The sequence below is a fragment of the Corvus brachyrhynchos genome, unplaced genomic scaffold (assembly GCF_000691975.1).
Source record: "Corvus brachyrhynchos isolate BGI_N302 unplaced genomic scaffold, ASM69197v1 scaffold325, whole genome shotgun sequence".
Taxonomy (NCBI): Eukaryota; Metazoa; Chordata; class Aves; order Passeriformes; family Corvidae; genus Corvus; species Corvus brachyrhynchos.
Genome location: NW_008238356.1, coordinates 917,120 through 938,529, shown reverse-complemented (window position 1 = coordinate 938,529; position 21,410 = coordinate 917,120). Strand labels below are relative to the sequence as shown.

Genomic DNA, 21,410 nt, shown 5'->3' with positions numbered 1-21,410 from the left:
TTTTAACTTTGAAAAGATGCATGAAGCCCCTAGTGACATCGGCTTGTCTGGCAGCCTGCAAAGCAAGACAGCAAATGTGGAACATGGCAAACAGAAGTTTCAGAGATGAGTCAAAAAAGCCAGGAAACAAAGCCAGCTACTCTGAAAACTAGAATAAAAATATCCTGTTGAAAACATTTAAAGTCTTATTTCATAAAACCATGGATTATTCTCCATTTAATTCTTTCTTTTTTTTTGCTCTGTTCTAGTCATCTCAAAATGCTATGAAAATATAGGCACATGCATATTAAAAAAAAAATCTTTTTTTACTTCAGAGAATCACTTGTAATAATTATAAAATACCAATGTCTTTGACTAAAAGACCTACTTTACCTACATCCTAGACACAAAAATGCATGGAATTTTTTTTTTTTTTTCAGAATGCCATTTCTATTGGATCTGGAATTTTCTTTCAGTCTTTTGTTTCTATCTGATTGCATTTGTTATACTGTAGGCCTTTTACCCTGTGGCGTATTTTTCATTGTTACTTTTTGTTTTGTGTGTAAGAAAGGAGTTTTATTCAAAATGCTAAGCTGAAATTTAATTCAGGGTTTTTCTTGTTTACTTTATAGAAGCCTTTTGATCCGTGAAGTGGAAGAACAATGAAAATGTGTTTTTCAGATCTTATGAAAGACTGGAACTATATGCCTTTCACATGCCATAAATTTCCAAGACTCTTTAAAGTGCTTTGGACAGCAGAATACAAGGATGGATAATTGATAAGGAAAACACACACAGATGGTAGTTGGTGATCATTTTATCATGTTACTGAGGTAAAACCTGTTAAAAATAATTATTATTATAGGAAAAATTTTAAGAACCTGCTTGTACCACACCCTGTCCATGACCCTGATTTTGCACAGATGTCCTTGTAGAACCATAAGTTAGCTTTTTTCCCCGTTTTTTTATTTTTTTGCAATGACTTGAAGGTCATCTTAGGTTTTTTATTTTTTAAATTAGCACAAATGGTATCCTTCACATCCTTGAAAACCTACTTAGCAAGCCACTGAAAATATATAAGCCTGCCAATATATAAGGCAGATTGAAATTAAATCAGCACTAAAAAGACTTATACACTGCTACTAGGAAAAAAACACGCCACAGACCTTATTAAAAAAAATCAACTTAGGCAAACAGTACAAATTACTGAGTTTCCAAAACGATGAAAAGCAGAAATGAAAAGTTTCTCTGGTCCAGAAAACATTCACAAAGCAATAAAACCATTACCATTTACTGGAATGCCTTCCTTTCAGTAAATCCCAACATAAGTAAATTTAATAACTTTTTTTTGTAGAAAACAATTTTTTTGTTTCTACTTTTGCTTAAAGACTGATACGGTAATTAAGCAAAATTCTGAGGCATGGCCATGAAATCTATTAATTTCCCTAGAACTCCTAGACCAAAATGGTTCATAGGACAAAAAATACACTAAACGGAAGAATTTTATTATTTCAGATTCATAGTCATTTCTAGACAAGCAGAGGTGCTATGCAGCCCTGGAAATTTTGATGCCACCTACCACAGAAACACTGTACTAACTCTGTTAAAAATGAGGGTGATGGCAACTTCCATTAGTATCTGTTTTTCCTATTTGCACCTGATCTGATTTGCTGGTGGCTTAGTTTCTCAACTCAAAGATATTCAGCCTTGTTAGAGGAGAAAATGAAGTATTCAGCTGGAAAAACTGAGGAGAAGTCAGTCAGGGAAGTTACAGCAGCAGTAATTGCAGAAGAATTATGGGTAGTGAACATAGTGAAGACACATTAAATATGAACAGGTTAAATTTAAGATTGTTTATGACCTGCTGGCACTTTTGTTTGGGAGCTGGGCTGGGGGCTGTTCTGCACTACTTGAATGAGCTATTTCTCTACATTTTCCATAAAAGTAAATAGCTCTCTGCCAGGATACTCTGCAGTTTTGCCTGTGTGTTTACCAGCTCCCCAGTTCTGGGAACCAAGCCTTCCTAATGCAAGGATGTGGTTAAAACCAGAACTTATTTCTGCAGCCTGCTGGATGTCCTGGAAAACTCAGGGATGAGCTAACTCTCTAAGCACATCTTGCAAGCTCCATTAGTCAAAATGCTCTTGACAAAGAAAAAGGAAAGCAATGCCCTAGCCAAAAAAAAGCTCAGTTCAGGATTCTGTGCCATGAGGGTGTGCAAGGTGGTTCCAGGCACCTGCCTGGCAGCTGCACCACCTCACTTGCAAAAGTCACACATCCACCTCTGCAGGGTTAAAGGAAATCAAGGGCTCCACTGGGAAACTGGCACTGCTCGTGGCTCACGTGAGTGTCTCACACACATTAATGCCAAGGGATCCAGTTTCTGCCACAGTCTGCATCTGCCAAGTCCCATGAAAAAAACAGCAAGATTTTCACGGAATTTGTGAACTTTACAAAACACCCACGGCTATGAAGGAAATCTGATAGTAGCAGAGCTACTGTAGTTTAAAAGTTACCTTAAAAAGCCCATTTAAAGGTAAAGGTTTCTCTGAGATGCCAGCCTTAAGCCTGCAGCTCAATGTATTAAGGAAAAATCCAATTTTCTTCTCATGCTTTACAAATCCCTGGAGACAAATTACGTCTTCATGGCAATTTTTCTACTCCCATGACTTCAGACTATAGTCTCAATAAAGCTCTGCTAATCACCAACAGAATCATATTACAAATTAAAACCCAGTGATTCAAACAAATCTCAAGATTACTTAAGCACAACAAAAATGGAAGAATCCTATTCCCATTTTCACAAACAATTCTAACCATGCTTTGGTCATAAACCAAAGACATGCCATTCCCTTTTTCCTTTACCACTCAGGCCAGCTGGGGGGATCACAAGGCTACAACCATTTCAGACAAGTCAGTGTAATATTGATTTTTGCCTCTGCTCCAGCTTATCCAGAAAGTGTCCTATCGATTTTGAAGGAATTATTTGCAGACTGCTAGGCATGAGAAGAAAAACAAAGTGGATGTCCTGGTTGCTTCGTGGCACTCCACCTGAGGCTGGTTGTGGATCTGAACTGCATACACACTCAAAACTGACAATCAGGTTCACGTATTCTCTGTTATAGTAAGTAGTGCTGCAAGAGTGTGAGCAGAAAACAGGGAGAAAACATAAATTACAATTGTACAACAGGGTTTGATCATTTCCACGTCTATACAGACAACTATTACCACATGTAGCAACTTCTCAGAAGACTGTTTTATTCTCAATCTGTGGTCAGTCAAAAGCACCCTTAAAACAACCCAATCTGACACATGCCAGTTAAAAATTTGATAAAACAGTAATCTAGTTTGGGAGGGAAACGTTGTGTCACTTTGTTTGTTCTTCAATAAAATCTATTTTTTAACCTATATTTAGGACTCTGTGCACTTTTGTAAATTTTGCCCTTGTCCCCAGCCCAGAACTGTCCAACTTATATTCCTGGAAGTCAAAAGTATTTTTTCAGAGGGGATCTGACAGTTTGTGGATTGTGCTGATTCACTCACTCAATACATCTTCTGTCCACTCACCTGTCCTTACTGTTGTGTTCAATCAATACATCTTTATTAAAATAAATTGTTTTGCATGACTGTCACCTCTCCCACTAGAATGGAAGTGTTCTGCAAAGGAGGGATCTCCTGATCCAAGTGGTGTATTCCTCTCAGATGTATCTACATTATCATAATCTTCTTTATCCACCTCCCACTGACTTTCACTGCAAGAAAACACGGCATAATACATTCTATTTCCTTTAAATAAAAAGAAAAGACCTGGAGAAAAATTACACCTCACAGAGGAGATGTTCCCCAAGGAGAGATTATTTAATTAACAAAACTCCTAAGCCACCACTCAGTTTTCCCTCGCTGAAGAATAGATCCAATCCCATTTTCCACTCAGTTGGGATGTAATTTTTTCAGAAAGGCAGAGGATGTGGTGGGGAGCAGAGTTATGGTCTGGGTTAGAACTGAGCACTGAAAAAAGATAGGCTCAGCACTCTGGTTAAACCTGAGGCCTCCTCTCCCTAAACTAAGAGCAGCCACTGACCTAAGCAATTTGGGAATTGGCAAAGAGTCATGGCAATAAGGAGGTAATGTTTGCTACAAAAGGAAATGGGAGTCACCCAAAAAATTTATTCCCTCCTGAGAAACCACAGATAAAAATCAGTCTGGGGGGTTGGCAGATGGACAGATGCTGCAGCAGGACTAAATCTGTTCTCAGATATTTGCAGATAAAATTCCTTTGTAAGGAGAATAAACAATTCCGACAGAGATAGGACAGCAGTTTGGAAGAAAATGTTTAGTTCTGCAGTTTTACAAAATGTTTGGTCCCTAGGTAGAACAGTTCCTTCCAACATGTCTGGGTCCACGAAAATGAACAGATGACTACATCTGGAAATTGGCCTAATACCTCACACTTTGAGGATAACATCTCCTTTTCAGTCAGGGCATTCTATCTGGTCATCAGCAGCCATAAAATCCCTGAACCTTTGCCTTACGAAAACACTGGCCTGTCTTTCAAATATGGTTCCACCATTCAGTTAAGTAATTAAAATGTTTGATGGACATTATTACAGTAGGGCAACTTGTATGTATTCCTACTGAATCAATAACTTGTTATGTAAAAAAAAAAAAAAATTATTAAAAAAGCACAGATCTTTATTTTGTATCATTGTACCTTTCTGTTAGGAAAACTACAACCAAATTGGGGATCAGGCAGAAAATACAACTAAAGGCAGAATATCACAATCTTTTATGTAAGGCAAGCAACAAGAAAGCTCAGAAAGCCAAACCCCTCTCACTTACTATCCTTCCAACACTACCCACTGTTCTTCAATTCAGTTTGGCCTGTGCTGTACCTCTTCAGATAAGGAAATCATGGACAGATAGCAACAAACGTCAGCTCTCAAGCTCAGAAGGACAATTGAGTCAAATCAGCAACTCCCTTTGGTTTGTCCACACAGAACATGATAAATCCCAGAACAAATGTTCCTGTAGCACACGCACAGAACTATCCCCTTCCTCAGCCTACCTCCCTTCTCCTAGGGCTACAGCAGTGATCCCAAACAAATACTGGCAGTTCCAGGTAGCCCTAACATCACACAGGAGCCTTTAGAGGATCACCAGCCTCTCCAGAGATCTCAGCTCAAAGGTACACAAACCAAAGGTACACAAACAAAGGCTCTCTCAGCTTTGGCCGCCAGTGAAGTCACCCCAGAAAGTGTTTTCGCTACTGAGGCTGCTGTGACCTGCAATCAAAGGCAATCAGCTGAGGAAGATGCAGAGGAAAAGAGCTGCACATGTACTCAGAGTGAATTATACCACTCAGGTTAGAAAAATGGACACAGAAACCCTGTGAGAGGAAGGGTTCTTTCCAAAGGCAGATTTAGAGGTTCCTGTCTCATCTAAAGCACACTTTCAGACTTGAAAATCTCAATAAATAACAGTATTTTTGCAATCTGTGCTGTCTACTGATTCACATTTCTTCTGCATGTTTGATTAGTTACAGAAGAGCTCAATACATAAGGTTTTCCAAAAGAAAGATAGCATGTTTTGACAATTTATTTTGACAATTCAGTACATTAGATTAAGATCAAGTCTTACAGGAACACTCTGTTGTGAAAGAACAATGGCTCTTTCAGTTTTATGCCTTATGCAAAACTTGGGTGTTTCTTTAGAGCTATATATGAATCCCATACAAGCATACACAAAAATTACACAAGAAATGTAGTAGGTAATTTCAAAATGGTTACATTCTTCCCCATGCCACCAAATATGCTGCTGGAACAACAGTTCCAGATGAACTGAATTATGATAGCACCGTGTTTGAAAATTAAGAAAAAAAAACCCATTTCCCTATTTTTTTTAAGGGAAAATAAATGAGAGTTGTTAATTTTATAGGAATAATGTACTAAGTAAACTAGCAGTGTAGTATCTTGCAAGACATCCAGCTCCGGTTTGTTTGTTAGAAATTTATAAGGTCTATGAAATTTAAACGATACATACAGCTGTTTTTACTGTTGCCTAAAATATATTCCTTTCAGCTGGACAGTCACTAGCAGAGACCCACCTTGAACTTGATTGTAACAAAATATGTGGTTTTATGTTAGGCTCAAAAATACACTTTTAAACACCTTACAAAGGGAGCCACAATGATGCAATAAATAAAGAATTATAATGAATTGAAAGTCACTCTGAGAAACTGTATTTCAGCCAAAGGGAAGAAAGGATAAGGATTTGTGGTCTGCACAATTCTGCTCCTCTCGTCTCCTGCACATGCTTTTATGGCAAAGGGACAGGAGAAGAAAGTGGGAGAAATTTGACCAGAGTATAATGGAAAGACACTGAGAGTTCAGGGAATGAAGAGAGAAGGGAGAAAATGGACCAGTCAGTGACAGAGTGAAAAAGGAGGACAGAGTTGTTAGAAAGGCTTTGCTCATAGCTTTTAAATATCACCTGGCACCATCAAACTTTGCACATTACTAAAATAAAAACTCTGAGATTTTCTTACATGTAAAATCAAATTATATCTTTACTCCAGATACTGTGCTATCTGCATGTTTCTGAGCACAAAAAAAAACCTCATGAGTGCTGCTACATGGGAACACTGTTTGCAAGTAAATGAAGAAAAATCAGGTTACACAGAGTAACCTGATAACTCAGAAAAAAGCCCTGATCAGAGAGAAGAAGCCCAAGCACAGAACTGATGATCATCTGTCGAAAAGAGAGGACAACACCATGGAAAGAGTATGAGACAGGCAGAAGCAGGTGAAAACTCACCACTAGAGCAGTTGGGTCCTCCCCAGCCAGGCTCACACTGACAGGTGTTGGGAGCAATACAACGGCCATGGACACATTTATCAGCACAGTGAGCTGTCAGAGAAGGAAATAAAAAAACTAGTTAGAGAACTCCTACAACTCGGAAAAATATTCTTTAAAATATTCTAAAATAGTCCTAACCCAGTTATTTCATGTCTCAAGTATCCTTTTTAAAAGCAAAATAAACATCAGTGTAATAATGTGTGGTGGCATCTCTCAGAAATGTATTTCGCTTCAGTCTCTTCTACTTCTCCTAAGTTTGAAGACTCCAGCTAAAACTGTGTTGGTATTACTCAAATACTTCTGAGGAAACTGTCCAAATTTAATGAAAAAAGAGTCAAAGTATGATCCAGGTTGGAAACCCATCTGACCATGGTCCTGGGCAAGAGGCTCTCGATGGCCCTGACTGAGCAGGGAACTTGGACGGGATTGACTTCCACAGGTCACTTCCAACCTCAACCATCCTGTGACTCTCTGAAGCAAACCCTCATGCCAAGAAAAAGAAGGGAACGTCAGCAGGCATCCAAAGAAATGCTCTTTTGCAACAGCATGGGTAAAATATGATTTGCAACACACCAGTATTCTAATATCAATTTTTTCAAAATGACTGCACAGCTCAATTGAAGGATAAAGAAACAATGACAGTGATTAAAGTAACGCATGAGATACAAACCTTATGATTCACTGCAACCTTTATTCTAAGTGCTAAACAGGGCTGCCTAAAATTTATTCTTTTTTCTTTTATTTTATGATTTGCAAGCACGTTTCTAAGTCAAGTCTCACTTCGAAACACACCTTTTGTTTGAAACATCTAAGAAAAAGTTGAAATGGCTTTGATATCCAGCATTATCAGTGACAGAATATAATACACCCAAGACAAAAAATCTCTGACCAGCAACAATTTGCTGGCATCATATCAATCATGAAATACCCCTGACTTTCCAAAATATATACACTGTAATAACTTCCTTCTACTCTGAACAACAATAAAACTTAAAAAAAGTGCACAGGATGAAATTTTTCTTTGTACCAACATTTCCAGAGAAACTAAAGCAGAAATCTGACTGCTATACCAATGAACACAAAGTTAACAAGGGGAAAAAGAAAAAGTGGATGTTAATTATAAGTTTAATGAGGCTACATGTGAACCACTGAGGTTCTGAATGGATTGAAGATGTTCTGGAGGAATTAGGTATCTGGGTAAAATACTTGCAAATGTTCTGGGTTTTTTCCTAATTAAAGATGATGAAGCAAGCACATTGGTCATCTTTACATTTAGTGTGTCCAAGAAAAAGGAAAACCACACAAAGATCAGTCATATATAAAATAAAAATCTTTGATTATACCGGATCCCAGCCAGGAACTGCTTATTTTTACAGCCTTTAGTTTTCATTCTCAACTTTTATTTCTAACAAGCTACTTTTCAGATGTGCACTGAAATTATCTTAATTAGAAATCAGCTGGGACAACAATAATTTTGATGTTTGATGAAGCAAGGCATTAACACAAAGCGCTGTTTTCTATTTATTTATTACGGAAAGACTGAGTTTAAATAATACATCACAATTTTCCATTAGTCTTGTAACTTGATGTAAATCACTGGTATCTTTGAAGATTCTCTCCTAGTTAGTGCTGCCTTGGGCACTGAGGCTCTCCACAAGACAAATGTGTAAAAAACCTTGCCAGCAAACCGTGAGGCAACAGGAGGTCACTGTAAACATGCAGTGTGTGCACTTGAATGAATAACCCAGGGAATGCAAACATGCTCAGCCCAAATTTCTGAGCACTGAGCCTTAAATACAACAAGGCCATGCTCTACCACCTCCACAGTGAGGAAGCTGGAACAGAACACAAAAATAAAGAAGTTGCAAGAAACGAGACTATCTCCTTGCAGAGCCCCTCATGCCACGCTGAGCACACAGATCCATGCTCTGGATATACATAAAAACCTGTTCTCTAACCAAAAGAAATTATTCTCCAGACACCTTTTGGGCTAACTGATTCTACATCTGTAGAATCCTACATCTGTAAGAGACAGCACAGGTAAAAAATTATTGCAGTGGACACAGGGATGAGAGCACCAAAATTTACTACACAGAGCCACAAAGAGGTGAAGTGAGGACAACATGAAAAGCCCCTAGAAGAAGCTGGAAAGACATGAATGACAATAGGAACAGAAAAACTACTTTCTCTTGGTTTTCTGTGGAATTGTTAGACATGGTTTTTAAAAAATACTTACATACAAGGGCAGGTGAAAAACTTAACATGAAGGGTTTTTGTATACTGCCCAGTGTGAAGAAACACCAAAAACTCCCAGGCAGCAATTGCCATGTCTTCTTTTTTTTGCAAGGGAAAGCTCAATTATTGTATGAAAAGCAATCTGGGTTCACTCTTGCACACTCACTTTCACATCTTATTTGCCATTTTCTCTTGTGCCTTATTGTTTCTTCAAGATCTTTTCTACACTCTTGCTTCATTATCTGATGTTAAAAGAAAACTTGAAAAAATGTATTTTTATCTTTAATGGAAGTTTATGCATGCATTTTAGGATCTGTTGCTTTTTCACTTTCAACAGCCAGCCATAAATCAGCTAACATAAAATTGAAACATTTTCACTGTAATTATGCACATGAAGTAAATGACTGCAAGGTTTAACTTCAACTTCCTCCAAATCATTTAAAACAAGCATTTATGGTGGGAAAAAAATCAAGTATCTATTGAACCACATTATAAATATGTTTTCTCAAATGAATCCTTCCCTTCTTTACGGTATGCTAGAACATACCCTTTGGTGGATCCTTTCTTCCTGTGCTTGATGGCTATTTGCTACTAAAATGAGTAATATCCAGTTATACCTTAACACAGATGGTTCGTTTTCTATTTCATGTCTTAAGGAAATTCAACAGGCATAGTTCTCCATTAAGGTTCTTAGAAATGTACTACAGTGTTAGAAACCATGTGAAGTTAATGTTCAAGCTGCCAGGAACAATCAACCATTGCTTGTGTGTCCATATACAAGAAAGACACTAGAAGATGTCTTAAAACCTTTGAAATCTTTCTTTCCAGAAACATGCTAAAAAAAAAAAAAAAAAAATCGCACTTTTTGGAAAAGTTTCTAGTCTGTAGCTAACATATGCCAAATCTCCTAGGGATTGCAACTGATATTAGCACACAAGTGGCAGGAAATTCTTTGGAATAAATAAGAAATTTAGTCAGTCACTCAGCCTGGGGTGGAGTTGCTAAGGCCAGGAGTAAGCTCCGTTACAGAACTTCACGGAATTATTGTTCTGCCTTTGTATCTGCATATAAACTGCATTCACATCACCTCAGAAAGTCCATCAGAAACATTGATACATGTACCAAAATTTTTAAGAGCAAAAATAACAACAATAATGAGGTCCAGTTAACCTACTGTTCTACACAGGTACTGTCAGTAGTGAAGACAGAGATCAGAAATTTGTACATGACTTATATCCTCTATGAACAGGAGTTTCATGAGGACAGCACCAAGCACTTTTTGTTAGTGACAGTTAATTAGTAATTACTAACAGATATCTACACTCCTATAAAACAGTCCAAGTACTGACCCCATATGTTGGATTTAAAACTAAAATACAATTGATTTCTTGTCAACCCACCTGAAGACAAAATGAAATGGCACAACTAATAAAACACAGATTCCTATTATTTTTGAAAAGCAGCAATGAAATTTCAATTCATGCAATATCGAGCCATACCAAAATCATCTACCCAGGAGACTTTTCTAATTTACCTTTGCAAACTGAGAAGTCAAATAAAGGAACAAACAAACAACAGAATATCAACAGCACCACAATGATTTTAGCCTTTTAGAGGCATCTTACATCCTCCACTAAGTAAACAAAATAATCCACACTGCATGGAAAATAAAACTACAGTAATGGAAATGCTCCAGCTGGAGACCATGAAGACTGAAGGTCTCTCTCTGCCTTCCAAGGTCAAATAAATGCAAACTCAGCTACACTGAAGGATGTGCATTTTCACATAAGTTAAGGTCTGAGGCATTCCACAACCGCTTCAGAAGTCAGAGCAGATATGTGCTGAGTATCAGCATCTGGCATATTCTCATGTAATAACAGGAGGAATTAGTATGTCCAATGGGATTTGAACTTTTCAGGTTCTGAGTATCATTGTGTTAACACAAATGAATTTACTACATGTGCTATAGCTATGTAAAAGCTGTGGTCAAAGAAGAGAATCATCATCACACTACTCATCGCAGGATGAGTCAAACTGTAACACACTTCAGAAAGTATTCTACCTAATAAAAAAATTAAATATCATTATTCATACATGCTGTATAATAACCAAATGTAGTCAGAAATGGGTCCTTGTCAGTCTAATACATACATACTGCATGCAAAACAGGCTAAAATCATTGCCAATCTGATATCAGATCTATCAACTAAAAAAACCCCACATTTTGAGCTTGCTTTTGCACGTGCAGAAAATGTTTTGAATCAAAGCTGTATTTTCACATTCCAGGACATAAAACACGCTCTTAACAAATACCATTTTAAGACCTCCCTAGGTCTGTACAAGGCCACACAAGAAAGAGAAAGAACTGAGCCAAGGTTGCTGCCAGACTCCAGACACAAATTTTCCCAATTTTGGGTAAGATGAGGAGACAAGGGTGTGTGCCACCTAAAAAAGGTGGTGCTGAGACCTCCAAACAGTTGTTACAGATCTCTGCATCTCCAAGAGAGGTTCAGCATGAGAATCTGCTGGGGTCTGCTCCAAGGAGAAAAAACTTCCATTTCCCTCCTGGTTTTAACCCTTGTGTTTATTTACTGTGTTGGAAAACGCACTGACGCTTGCACTGTGCATTTTCCACATGATCATTAGTTAGAATCACAGCAAGGCTGGCCACTTAGACATCTGAAATCCAATCATCCTGTCATTCGCATATGCACAACCCCAGTTGGGTTCAACAAGAGCTGCACATGCATCACTGATGAGAAACTGAGCTCCTGTAACTGAGCCTCCCCAAGTCACCCATCAGAGGGGAGTCACACCAGCACAGTGATCAATGTATGGAACTTCAAAGCCAAAAAAAGACTGAACTTACGGACACACATGTCCCTGCTTTCATAGAATCCAGGGCAGCACTGGGATTTGCGCCTGTACATCGTTTTTTCACCATGTCTGTAGGCAGTACGGTAACTGATCCTAAAGAAAGGCATGAAAGCTTGTCACATACCTTGGGTTCAGAAACAAGACAGGATATATACCCTTACACATTTTAAAAAACATTCAGGTGAATGTCATAAGAAGAGAAAATGCTCGAAGTGGTCTGGATTTATCTGTTCCTGAATTCAAGAGTCCAAGTGGTTCCCCGAAATGCCTTAGGTTCATGGGTGGTCAGAAAGCAGGAAAATAGGGACTTTTTCACTTGTGATGGTTCATAGTTATGGGCATATTGCTCTGAGGAAGATGCTCTTTGCAGATGTCACCAGTTTTTAATCATTCACCCCTTGCTTGCTTTCTGCTTGCACAAGAAGTTTCCTTTAACAAATCTTTTTACTTTCATTTCAAGAAGGATACACTTCCCTGAGAACAAAAGGAATAACGGGTCTCTCATGATATTTCTGAACAAATACACCTTGCAGGGTCTGGAGATTTTAGTTTTCCCCAAACTGTTTGTTTTCTGTTAGCACTCCATGGGATGGTACACCCCAGCCTGCTAATAAAACATATGAGACATTGCTTGTACAGGCATTTTCCAGGTGACAGAGATCACAGCAGTTAGACAGGCTGGAACACTACAGCTAAAAAATCCTACATATCACACCTAATTCTGAATCAAGAATCCCAACAACATCAGCAGATTGACAATATTAAGATTTATACATCACCTGTGTCGTGTGCACTTGAACCAGTTTAGGATGTCAGTACAACTGGTATAGTAAATCTGATCAAAAGGATGTGGATATGACTCTTGCACTGTAACTGAGTAACTGGGGAGAGACAGAGAGAGAAAAGGGAGATCATCAAACAAGTCCTTTTAGTACAGTCTCATTTAATTAGGTCTTTTACAGAATCCTGTTTCAGAATGGAATAAATATAACAAAATACTCATGTGCAACAAATTCACACTTGCAAGCTTGCAAAGAAAAATAAACATGCAGAGAGTCATCATGTTTCTACTGTATGACACATTTGATGAAATTCTACTACTTGACATTTACAGACAACTAATGTATGCCTAAATTTTTTTAGAACTAGAACACCTATATCTCAAATAAGAAGCAAACGGAAGTAGTGTGTAGTATGTGTTCTCCTGTGGAAAGTTTTATTAATGCAACTGGTTAAGGAGACAGAAAATAAGGTTTCTTCTCTTATCACTCAAAATGGAAAAATAGAAAAATAGGACTTTCTGAGAAATTTCTTGTAAAAACTGTATCTGTGCCTATAGGAAGACATCCACTGCATTTAGATACTAAGTGAATGTTAGCACAGAAATACACCTGAGTAGTAATTACTGAAAAATGACATAACAGTCATACCACCAAACAGTCTATTCAGCAATCAGAAATTAATAAATATTAAAGACCACACTTTATGACCACACTTTATTTTGCTTACTGGATAATTTTTAACAGAGAACCACCCATACCACACCACACCCCCAGAAACACTATAAGAAATACTACTATTATTTTTTGCCAAATTACACAGTTATACAGTGTCCTAGAAATAAATCTACACTGAGAGCCTCCAAAGCTGTCAGCAGGGCAAGAGGAGCATGTCACAAAAGGGGAAAATATTGAATCATCCTAGAAAACTCTTTGAGAGGCTGTTTGTGCTGGCAGCCAGTCCTGGATTGCGCAAGGGAGTTTGAAAGTACAGGAATGCGTGGCCAGCTCCTGCAGCAGGACTGACTCCCAGCACCAGCCAAAACACTTCATAGCCTGCCCAGCTCTCCCTCACTTCCACTCACACGCTCTCTGACCCCCGAGCACCCACTCAGGGTGACAGCCACAGTCTCCTCGTGCTACTGTCACCATCTACCAGGGGAAGCACATCCAGACCCACGCAGCCCTAAATGCACACACCCTACTCACTGTCTTCCCGCATGAAGGCAAGCATCCCTAATCCACCCAGCTGTCCCAGCTCAACACAATATCAGGGGGATGCTGGTGCTTGCCTGAGGCAGGGCATGCTCTACCTCTTCTTGCAGGTCATTTGTAAGGAACATTTTAGTACTGACTGAGGTTTATTTAAAGCATACAATGCTGCCAGTGACAGTGGCAGTCAGAAGCTTGTATCTGGGGCTTTCCTCTTTCGTACTTCTGTCCCTTTGTCACCTTCTCTGAGCAGCAGAGTGAATGTTTCATTAAGTTTATTTGGAGTTTTACCCCATTTCTGAGACACAGCAGAATCAGGAAAAAAAGTTCATGCAACAAAATGGTCATGCTTGCTAGATGCCTTTTTAGGTGTGTTTTCCTTCTGCAGACTCTGATTAGCTTCTTTGATAACACATGATGCAGTGTAAATAGTGGTATTTGGGGTTTCTTTCCCATTTTGCTTTCGCTGTGTTGTAGCTTCCCCCAAAACCACTTTTATCTACAAAAACTGTAAACAAAGCACACACAGTATAGGACAGTATCCAGTAAAACAGTAGACAAATGCCTGACTACTGTAAACAGGTATTTAATACGGCGAATACTTCATATACACATTGTGGTATGAACTGTACACAACAGCTGATGCAGAGGCGCCAAATGCTTCACATGCAGCTGAGATAAATTCCTGAGGGAAGTCCTTAAGTGGCTGGTTTTGGTTTTTTTTTTTTAAAGAGAGAGATTTTATGAGAAAGTAAATATGAGTTTCAATTTTCTTTGTAAAGATTCAGCCATAACAATCACAAGTGACTTACAGCAGCACTCCCCATGACTAAGAATAGAATACAGTTTACATTAAGTGCAGGAAATACTGATGTCCTCGAGTGAACTGTGAAAATTAGACTCTCTCATGGACCAGCTGATCAATTACAGGCACAAGTTATAATGAGACCAGGAGTCTTGTTTTCACTATCATAACCTTTACACAAGGAAAGAAGTTCAGCAGATGCTTGAGGCCCAACCTCTCCTACCCACTGTGGCATTTTGCAATTCACATGAAATTGGATGAACAAAAAGACCAGTGACATTGATGATGAATTTCATTTTGCATGTTATAAATTTTTGAACCTCATCAAAATAATTAAACAACAAATCTTAATTCAGATCCTGCGAGTGCTGAACAGGAGAGAATCAGCATAATCAAATTTGGCCAAATTCCAATATGGTTAATTATATTTTGCATATGTAAAACTTCTTTTCACTTAAATTGGAAAGAGCTATTTTTACTCACTTCGTGTACCCAGATGGTTGTGTAACATTGCTGGTACCACTGTAGTGTTTTTTTGCATCCTAACCCGCACTGCAAAGATGATTGCATTTCAGCCCATTGTTAAATAGTCTTTTACTTATCCATGAACTCACCTGCCCATGAAGTACAGTGAAATTTTCCTCCCATTTTTTAACTCAACACAAAACCTTTCAAAAATCTGAAGTGTGCCAAGTAAAGCAAAGCAAAATTATTACATCAGAATTTGCGTCATTTATTTTTCCAAAAGGAAAGTATTACCTTTCCCAGTGGCTACACACATTGGGATCTTCCAGATTCAAACACAAAGCTGAACTCATCCAATGGTACAGGAGTATGACAGGGAAGCCAAAAAGGGAGTTGAAATGAAGAACCATCTTTCCAAAGAGATGTCTGTAAGAAAAAAAAAAATTATAATACATTAATAATACCATGCAGAATATAAAGTAGCTAATAATGTTGACCCATCTATAATTAACCTAAAGCAAGGGGTACTTCAAGGAACACACACTGCTTGCACAGCAGCAGCAATATCATGCCCATTTTGGAAGAAGAAGCCAAATGGAGCAGCTTCACACGAAGTCAGCTGGTCAGAGGTCCCAGTGTCCTCTCCAGCTGCAGCCAACCAGGCTGGGTGTGCTCAGCCAGGCTCTGCCCACTCTGACTGCAGAGCTGCAGTTTGGAATAAAGGCTGGCACTCGCTCAAGACCACAAGAGTGGAGAGGCTCAGCTGTGACACAGCACCAGGAACCCTGCACGTCGCCTGCTCACAGGAAGGGTTTGTGCCTCTCCGCGTGCTGCCCACGGCCAACAGAGCCTCACATGTCACCCTCCACTGTTACTGCTCTTTAAACTTGAATCCCCAAAATGTAATTCCCCCCTCCTCTTCTGGCTGTACCATTTCCGAACAGAATGAACATTCAATAAAAAAGCTGTTGTAGTAACATGAAAGTTTAAAAAGATTATCCTAATGCTTTTACTAAGCAGATTATTTTAATTTGCATGCTGAAACACTCTTAATCCAACTGACCATTAATCCACAAATGCCAGAATGAATGCTATTAATATGTAATTTATTTATAATGACTTAAGCTACATTTCTGTTTCAGTGAACATTTGCATTTATTTCCTCACTTATGCACAAATTCTATTAGTGGCTGCATAATAGAGATTGAGATAACAAAAAAAATGAGATTCTTGAGTCTAATCTGTAGTATACTGAGCAAATAATTTCTAATAAATATGTTTAATTTAATACAAGTATTTTTAAAAAATTGAATTAATCCAGAAACAGAAATATCTTACTTTAAATATTAAGGAACAGAATGAACGAAACTACCCCAATAACTTCATTTTATCAGAAAAAAGTCCACAGAGCCATGGGAAAAAAAAAAAGGTACTGAAGAGTTTTACTTTACCCTGACTTCAGAAGTCAACTCAAAAAAGCTCCCACAAGAAACTTTCATATTTAAGGTATCTGAAGATACAAAGATGATCCCATTTGGCTAAATTGTTCTTGAAAAATCAGGCTGCTGAAAGATATTTCATGGTTTGTAACTATTTCTCTGCATGCAGCAAAGTAGTCAATGTGAAGTTACTTAAAGAGCAGATGTATTTTCAGCTAATAATTCCAGTGAAGTGGTGATTTCATTGAAAACAGTCACTCTGATTAAGCACACTGTAAATGGTATTTCCTTTTTTTTTCTTTTATTCTCAACCTCAGCAACTTTCCTTTTGCAGGATACATTTAACAAAATTTAAAATTAAAAAAAAAAATTGTATGAACCCCCTAGAGTAAAACTTGATTGCATTCCAGATCTTTTGCTTAATTATTAAGGAAAATCAAAACAGAAAATCAGTACAGCTGATTAGCATTGCTAAAGTGTTGATATTAGCAATAAAATATGTAGATGACTCATTTAACTCTTGCTGCCTACAGTTTTCACTAAGGAAAACTGTTCAGAGATTCACTTTTCATACCATATATTGCTCAAATTATCTCACCCAATAACACAAGAGTATTTTCAATATCTACACATACACAGAACCTGTAGTTTAAGTACTGAAAATGCTCATTTGGGGGAATGCCTTCCCTGTGCAAATTAGTGATTAGTAGATACATGAGAAAGAAAAAAACCCAGCAAATTTAAGCTACTCCTTGGTATTTACCACCAAGACTTTCTTCCACAACAGACCACCAAAATCATATTGCCTGTTAGCTTCTTCTATAGCATTTGAGGCAAAATCTCTCGTAGACAAAGCTGTATCATTACTCCTATTTTGGGCGGGAATTTTAAGGCAGGTCCAGGTGCCCATTCAGCTCAGACTTCTCTGTTTCCCTCAGCTTTAATCCAGGCCTGTGATGTAAAAATGTCAACAGGAAAGCAGTGCAGCTGCATGAAACAATTGTAGAGTACTTCCCCAAGTCTCTCTAAACTAATTAAGGAAATTTAACTCATATATTTATTATATCAAAATCAGATAATCAATAATAGTCATATTAAAAAATTAACCTGATCACAAGGCTTATTATAATTACCAACAAGCTCATTTCAAAATGGTGCAACAGGTGTACAGAATATACTCCCATCAACTACAGGTACTCCCCTAAAATACATTTAAATGTGAGGAACTACATGAACTGCCATGTGTCTCACTAGCAAGCAGATGAAAAGTCCTGCACATGCACTATATAAACACACAGACTTAAGCTTTAATACCCAATATCTGAGATTTTTAGGCACTTTCCCTGCCACTACCAACTGTGTTGACAGTTTTGGTTTGGTTTAGGTTTTTTTTTTTCCCATGTAGAGTTCAGAATCAAAGCCAGAGAAACAACAAATAACTAAAAAAAAAGCAAAAAAAAAAGTTTCTTCTCTATGAGGTGAAAATTAAGACGTTTACAAATTAATCTCTCCACCCACCCAGAGAAGAGCCACAGGCAAAACTGAGGGCACACAGCTCTGCCTCAGATTTGTGGTAATAAAAGCTAAATAAATACAGGTGGAACTGGGGGGGGGCAGGGGAAGGTATGATGGGCACCGCAAAAGAAGTGAAGGATGCTCAAGGCTGCAAACAAGTATTTGTTGGTCAGCAAAATCAAGTGCTGCCAGAGAATTAACCAGGATTAGAACTGCATGAGCAACAGAGAATAGTATGACACAGTTGCTAGCATGACATAATAGACCCAGAACCAAGGGAAATGCTGATGCAGCTTTCCCATTACTGTTGCAAAAGCATTTTTACCACTGAAACATGAAAAATGCAGCAGGAACGGGCCATTTAGTTAGAAGACAAACTTCAGAGTAGTGAGAGCCTTTCGTACTCTGTCGTAGTATCTCAAAGGTTTTACAGCACTCAGTCCTGCCTTTCTGCAGTGATAGGGCACAGGGACATCAAACTGTTCTCCATAGGCTATTCTTAATTGCACTGACATGGCATCAACCTACACGTACAGCAAATGCTATTTCACAAAATCTTCTCTCTGTCCATCATAGTTTCCTTCAAATTTCAGGCTGAACTGTAAACCAGCCATCAGTGCAGAGCCCCTTGCAGGTGTCTTTGATTTCAGCACCCCATGCAGACTTGGTGACTGCTACCTCCAACTGGAAATTGCAGCTCCACATGAGAGAAAAGTTTTTCTAAACATTTTTTGGTGAGGAATTTTTTGGTCTTTCACTTCTTATGGAGTCTTTTTCATAACACTCTTCACTCCTGAGGCTCAGCTTCTCTACCAGGGACACAATTTGCTTATAAAAACATCTCACTCATGACTGATGTCAGGCAGAACAAAATTTGAATCTGACCTAATCTTGTCAATGATGATTAATCCCATGTTAGCTTCTGTGAAAAAAACCCCCACAACTGATTGCTTTTATCGATTACATTAGGGAATTAGTGGGTGAAGAGCAGAAGGAGTTTTCCCTTTGGAAATCAGTAAATCAGTTTGACACTTTGTCACATGAAATCTCACTCATAAAGCAAATACATAATAACCTGAATTAGGAGCATTATCACACAGACCCTAGGCTGGCTGAAGATATACAGTCACAGCAAATGGAAACTGACTGGTCTTTTCTCAAATCCTCAAAATACATCACTCCAAAGGCAGCATTGATGGTCACTGTCAAGGGGATCTCAGGACAGACAAAGCTGGCAAAGCTGGGACTGCCTGACCGAAAATGTGTGGGATCTGGACAGCCAGCATGAGAGTTTGCTAAAGGATAACCCAATAGTGCCCTAATCTGAAGGACCCTTTCACACCCTCCACGATCAATGACTATAAGGGCCCTTCTTGATGCAGCTTAATCAGATCTGACCCTCTTCTCTTGTACTGCTTTACTTTCAAAGCTCACTCTGAAACAGACTGACACATCTGGAGAGCCCAAAGGTGTTGAAGATGGGCTAAGCACGTGGGAAAAACAACTCATTTAGACTGGTGTCTGAAGAGTAACCAAATCAGAGGCTGAATGTGCTGGAATGAGTCTCCTTGATGGAGACAGATATGCTGCTACTTTTTTCAAGTTATGTTACTAAGAAAAATAAATCAGTAATCAATTGCCATTTTTCTTTGCTTAATAGATTAGATCATTTTTATTTTTCAGGCTCTCTTTAATTATCAGAGGCTTCTAAGGAAATGAGGTTTATGTAATCCCAGTGTTTATCTATGTGCTCTGGCCTCACGCCCAATAACTTGTAAATTTATTGGTCACTCAAACTGGAAACAAGAGAGCAGAAATTTGAATTGTGGAGTTCCAGAGAATCCAGTGATAATGCACAAATCTGGAGGAGACTAGGCTTTATTTGCCCATATGTGATGGAAATACCAGTTTTGAAAACTACAGCATTACAGTCCTTTAAGTAATGCTATCATTGCACAGAATGCATCTCTCTACCATTCCCACTAAAAAGAAATGCAGTAATACATGATCAAATATTAAATGACAGCACCCTTCAAACTGCATTAAACCTGTAAAACTGAGTAAATTTTGGATATGAACTGTATTTTTGGATCTTTTTCTACTTAAACACAAAAATTTTCTGGTGGAAACCCAGAGAGATTGGTAGCTGTCACACAGCACATTGTTTTGTAAGCATCAAACGACCTCTTGGATTGTAATTACAAGCACAGAATGAAGTAAGGTAACATTCTTGCAAATACGAGAGGAAACAGAAAACTTTGCCAAACACCTGGCTGTGCACTAGCAATGCCACAGGATTCCAGAAAGAATGGACGGCTGGATGGCATTGATCATGCTGCAGCACAGACCCGAGGCAAGGGAATATCGGGAATATCGGGAATATCGCAACGAGGTCCTCAAGGACTCTGTCCTTCCCTGCAGAACACTCAGCAGTGTCTTTCACAAGACCTGTTCTTAATGCAAAGATCACATGAGGGTTTCCCCTAGGAAACTTGCTGAAAAGCAAGATTCTCTTTGTCCTGCTGACTTCACTTACTGCCATTCAGTGAGATTTTCTGTAGCTGGTAAGCTGGCACGGGCCATATATCCACTTATCAGTCCTCTTCTCCCTCAAATTAGCATTAAAAGGGCAGGAAAAGACAGTTCAGTGGAAGTCAAGTCCGCACAAGGCAAGGAGGCATGGTAAAGACAAATGCCAGCATGCCAGATACTTTTGCAGATGGACTCATTATTATTCCTCAGAGGAAGGCTGCCAAACATCACAAACATGGGGTCACTTCACTGTAGCTGTCATTGTCTGATAAATTAGGGCCGTTTCACTTGAAAATATTTCCTTTTTTCTCAGGCACATAGGAAGTATAGGTGTTGAACCATTAAGGTTACCTACAGCACATGGTATTGTATGTTTAAAGATTATTTCCAGGGGGAGACAACAGGATGAGCTGTTAACAAAAATCCTTTGGCTAAATATGCTGCCCCTTTTTTTTTTCCCCACCCAAATGAAAAGTTACCAAATAAAGACAGTTAATGCTGTGTAGAATCCAAACCAAAGTATCTGAAAAGCACACTCGGGGAAAATGAAATAGCACCTCAAACATAAATCCTGATATGCTTCTTTTACACAAGACATTTCAGGTGAAACATAAAAAACTATGTCAGGTCCATACACAGATGGCACCTCTCAGCCCCAGGCATCTTTCCCAGGGTGGACGTTGGGAGTTAACAGTTAGTTCTCAGAAGAAAACACTA

The 21,410-nt window shown here is 38.6% G+C and overlaps 1 protein-coding gene across 1 annotated transcript in view; it reads right to left on the bottom strand.

Annotated features, from left to right (window-relative positions):
- The window catches only part of MEGF10 (multiple EGF like domains 10), a 79,029-nt gene that overhangs the window by 48,689 nt on the left and 8,930 nt on the right, over positions 1 to 21,410 (bottom strand). Inside the window, exons 2-5 of the mRNA XM_017735498.1 lie at positions 15,502 to 15,633; positions 12,726 to 12,827; positions 11,939 to 12,039; positions 6,793 to 6,885 (exon numbers count right to left, since the gene is read on the bottom strand). Coding sequence (XP_017590987.1) covers positions 6,793 to 6,885; positions 11,939 to 12,039; positions 12,726 to 12,827; positions 15,502 to 15,617 — 412 coding nt within the window. The 5' untranslated portion in view covers positions 15,618 to 15,633. The remainder of the gene's footprint in view (positions 1 to 6,792; positions 6,886 to 11,938; positions 12,040 to 12,725; positions 12,828 to 15,501; positions 15,634 to 21,410) is intronic.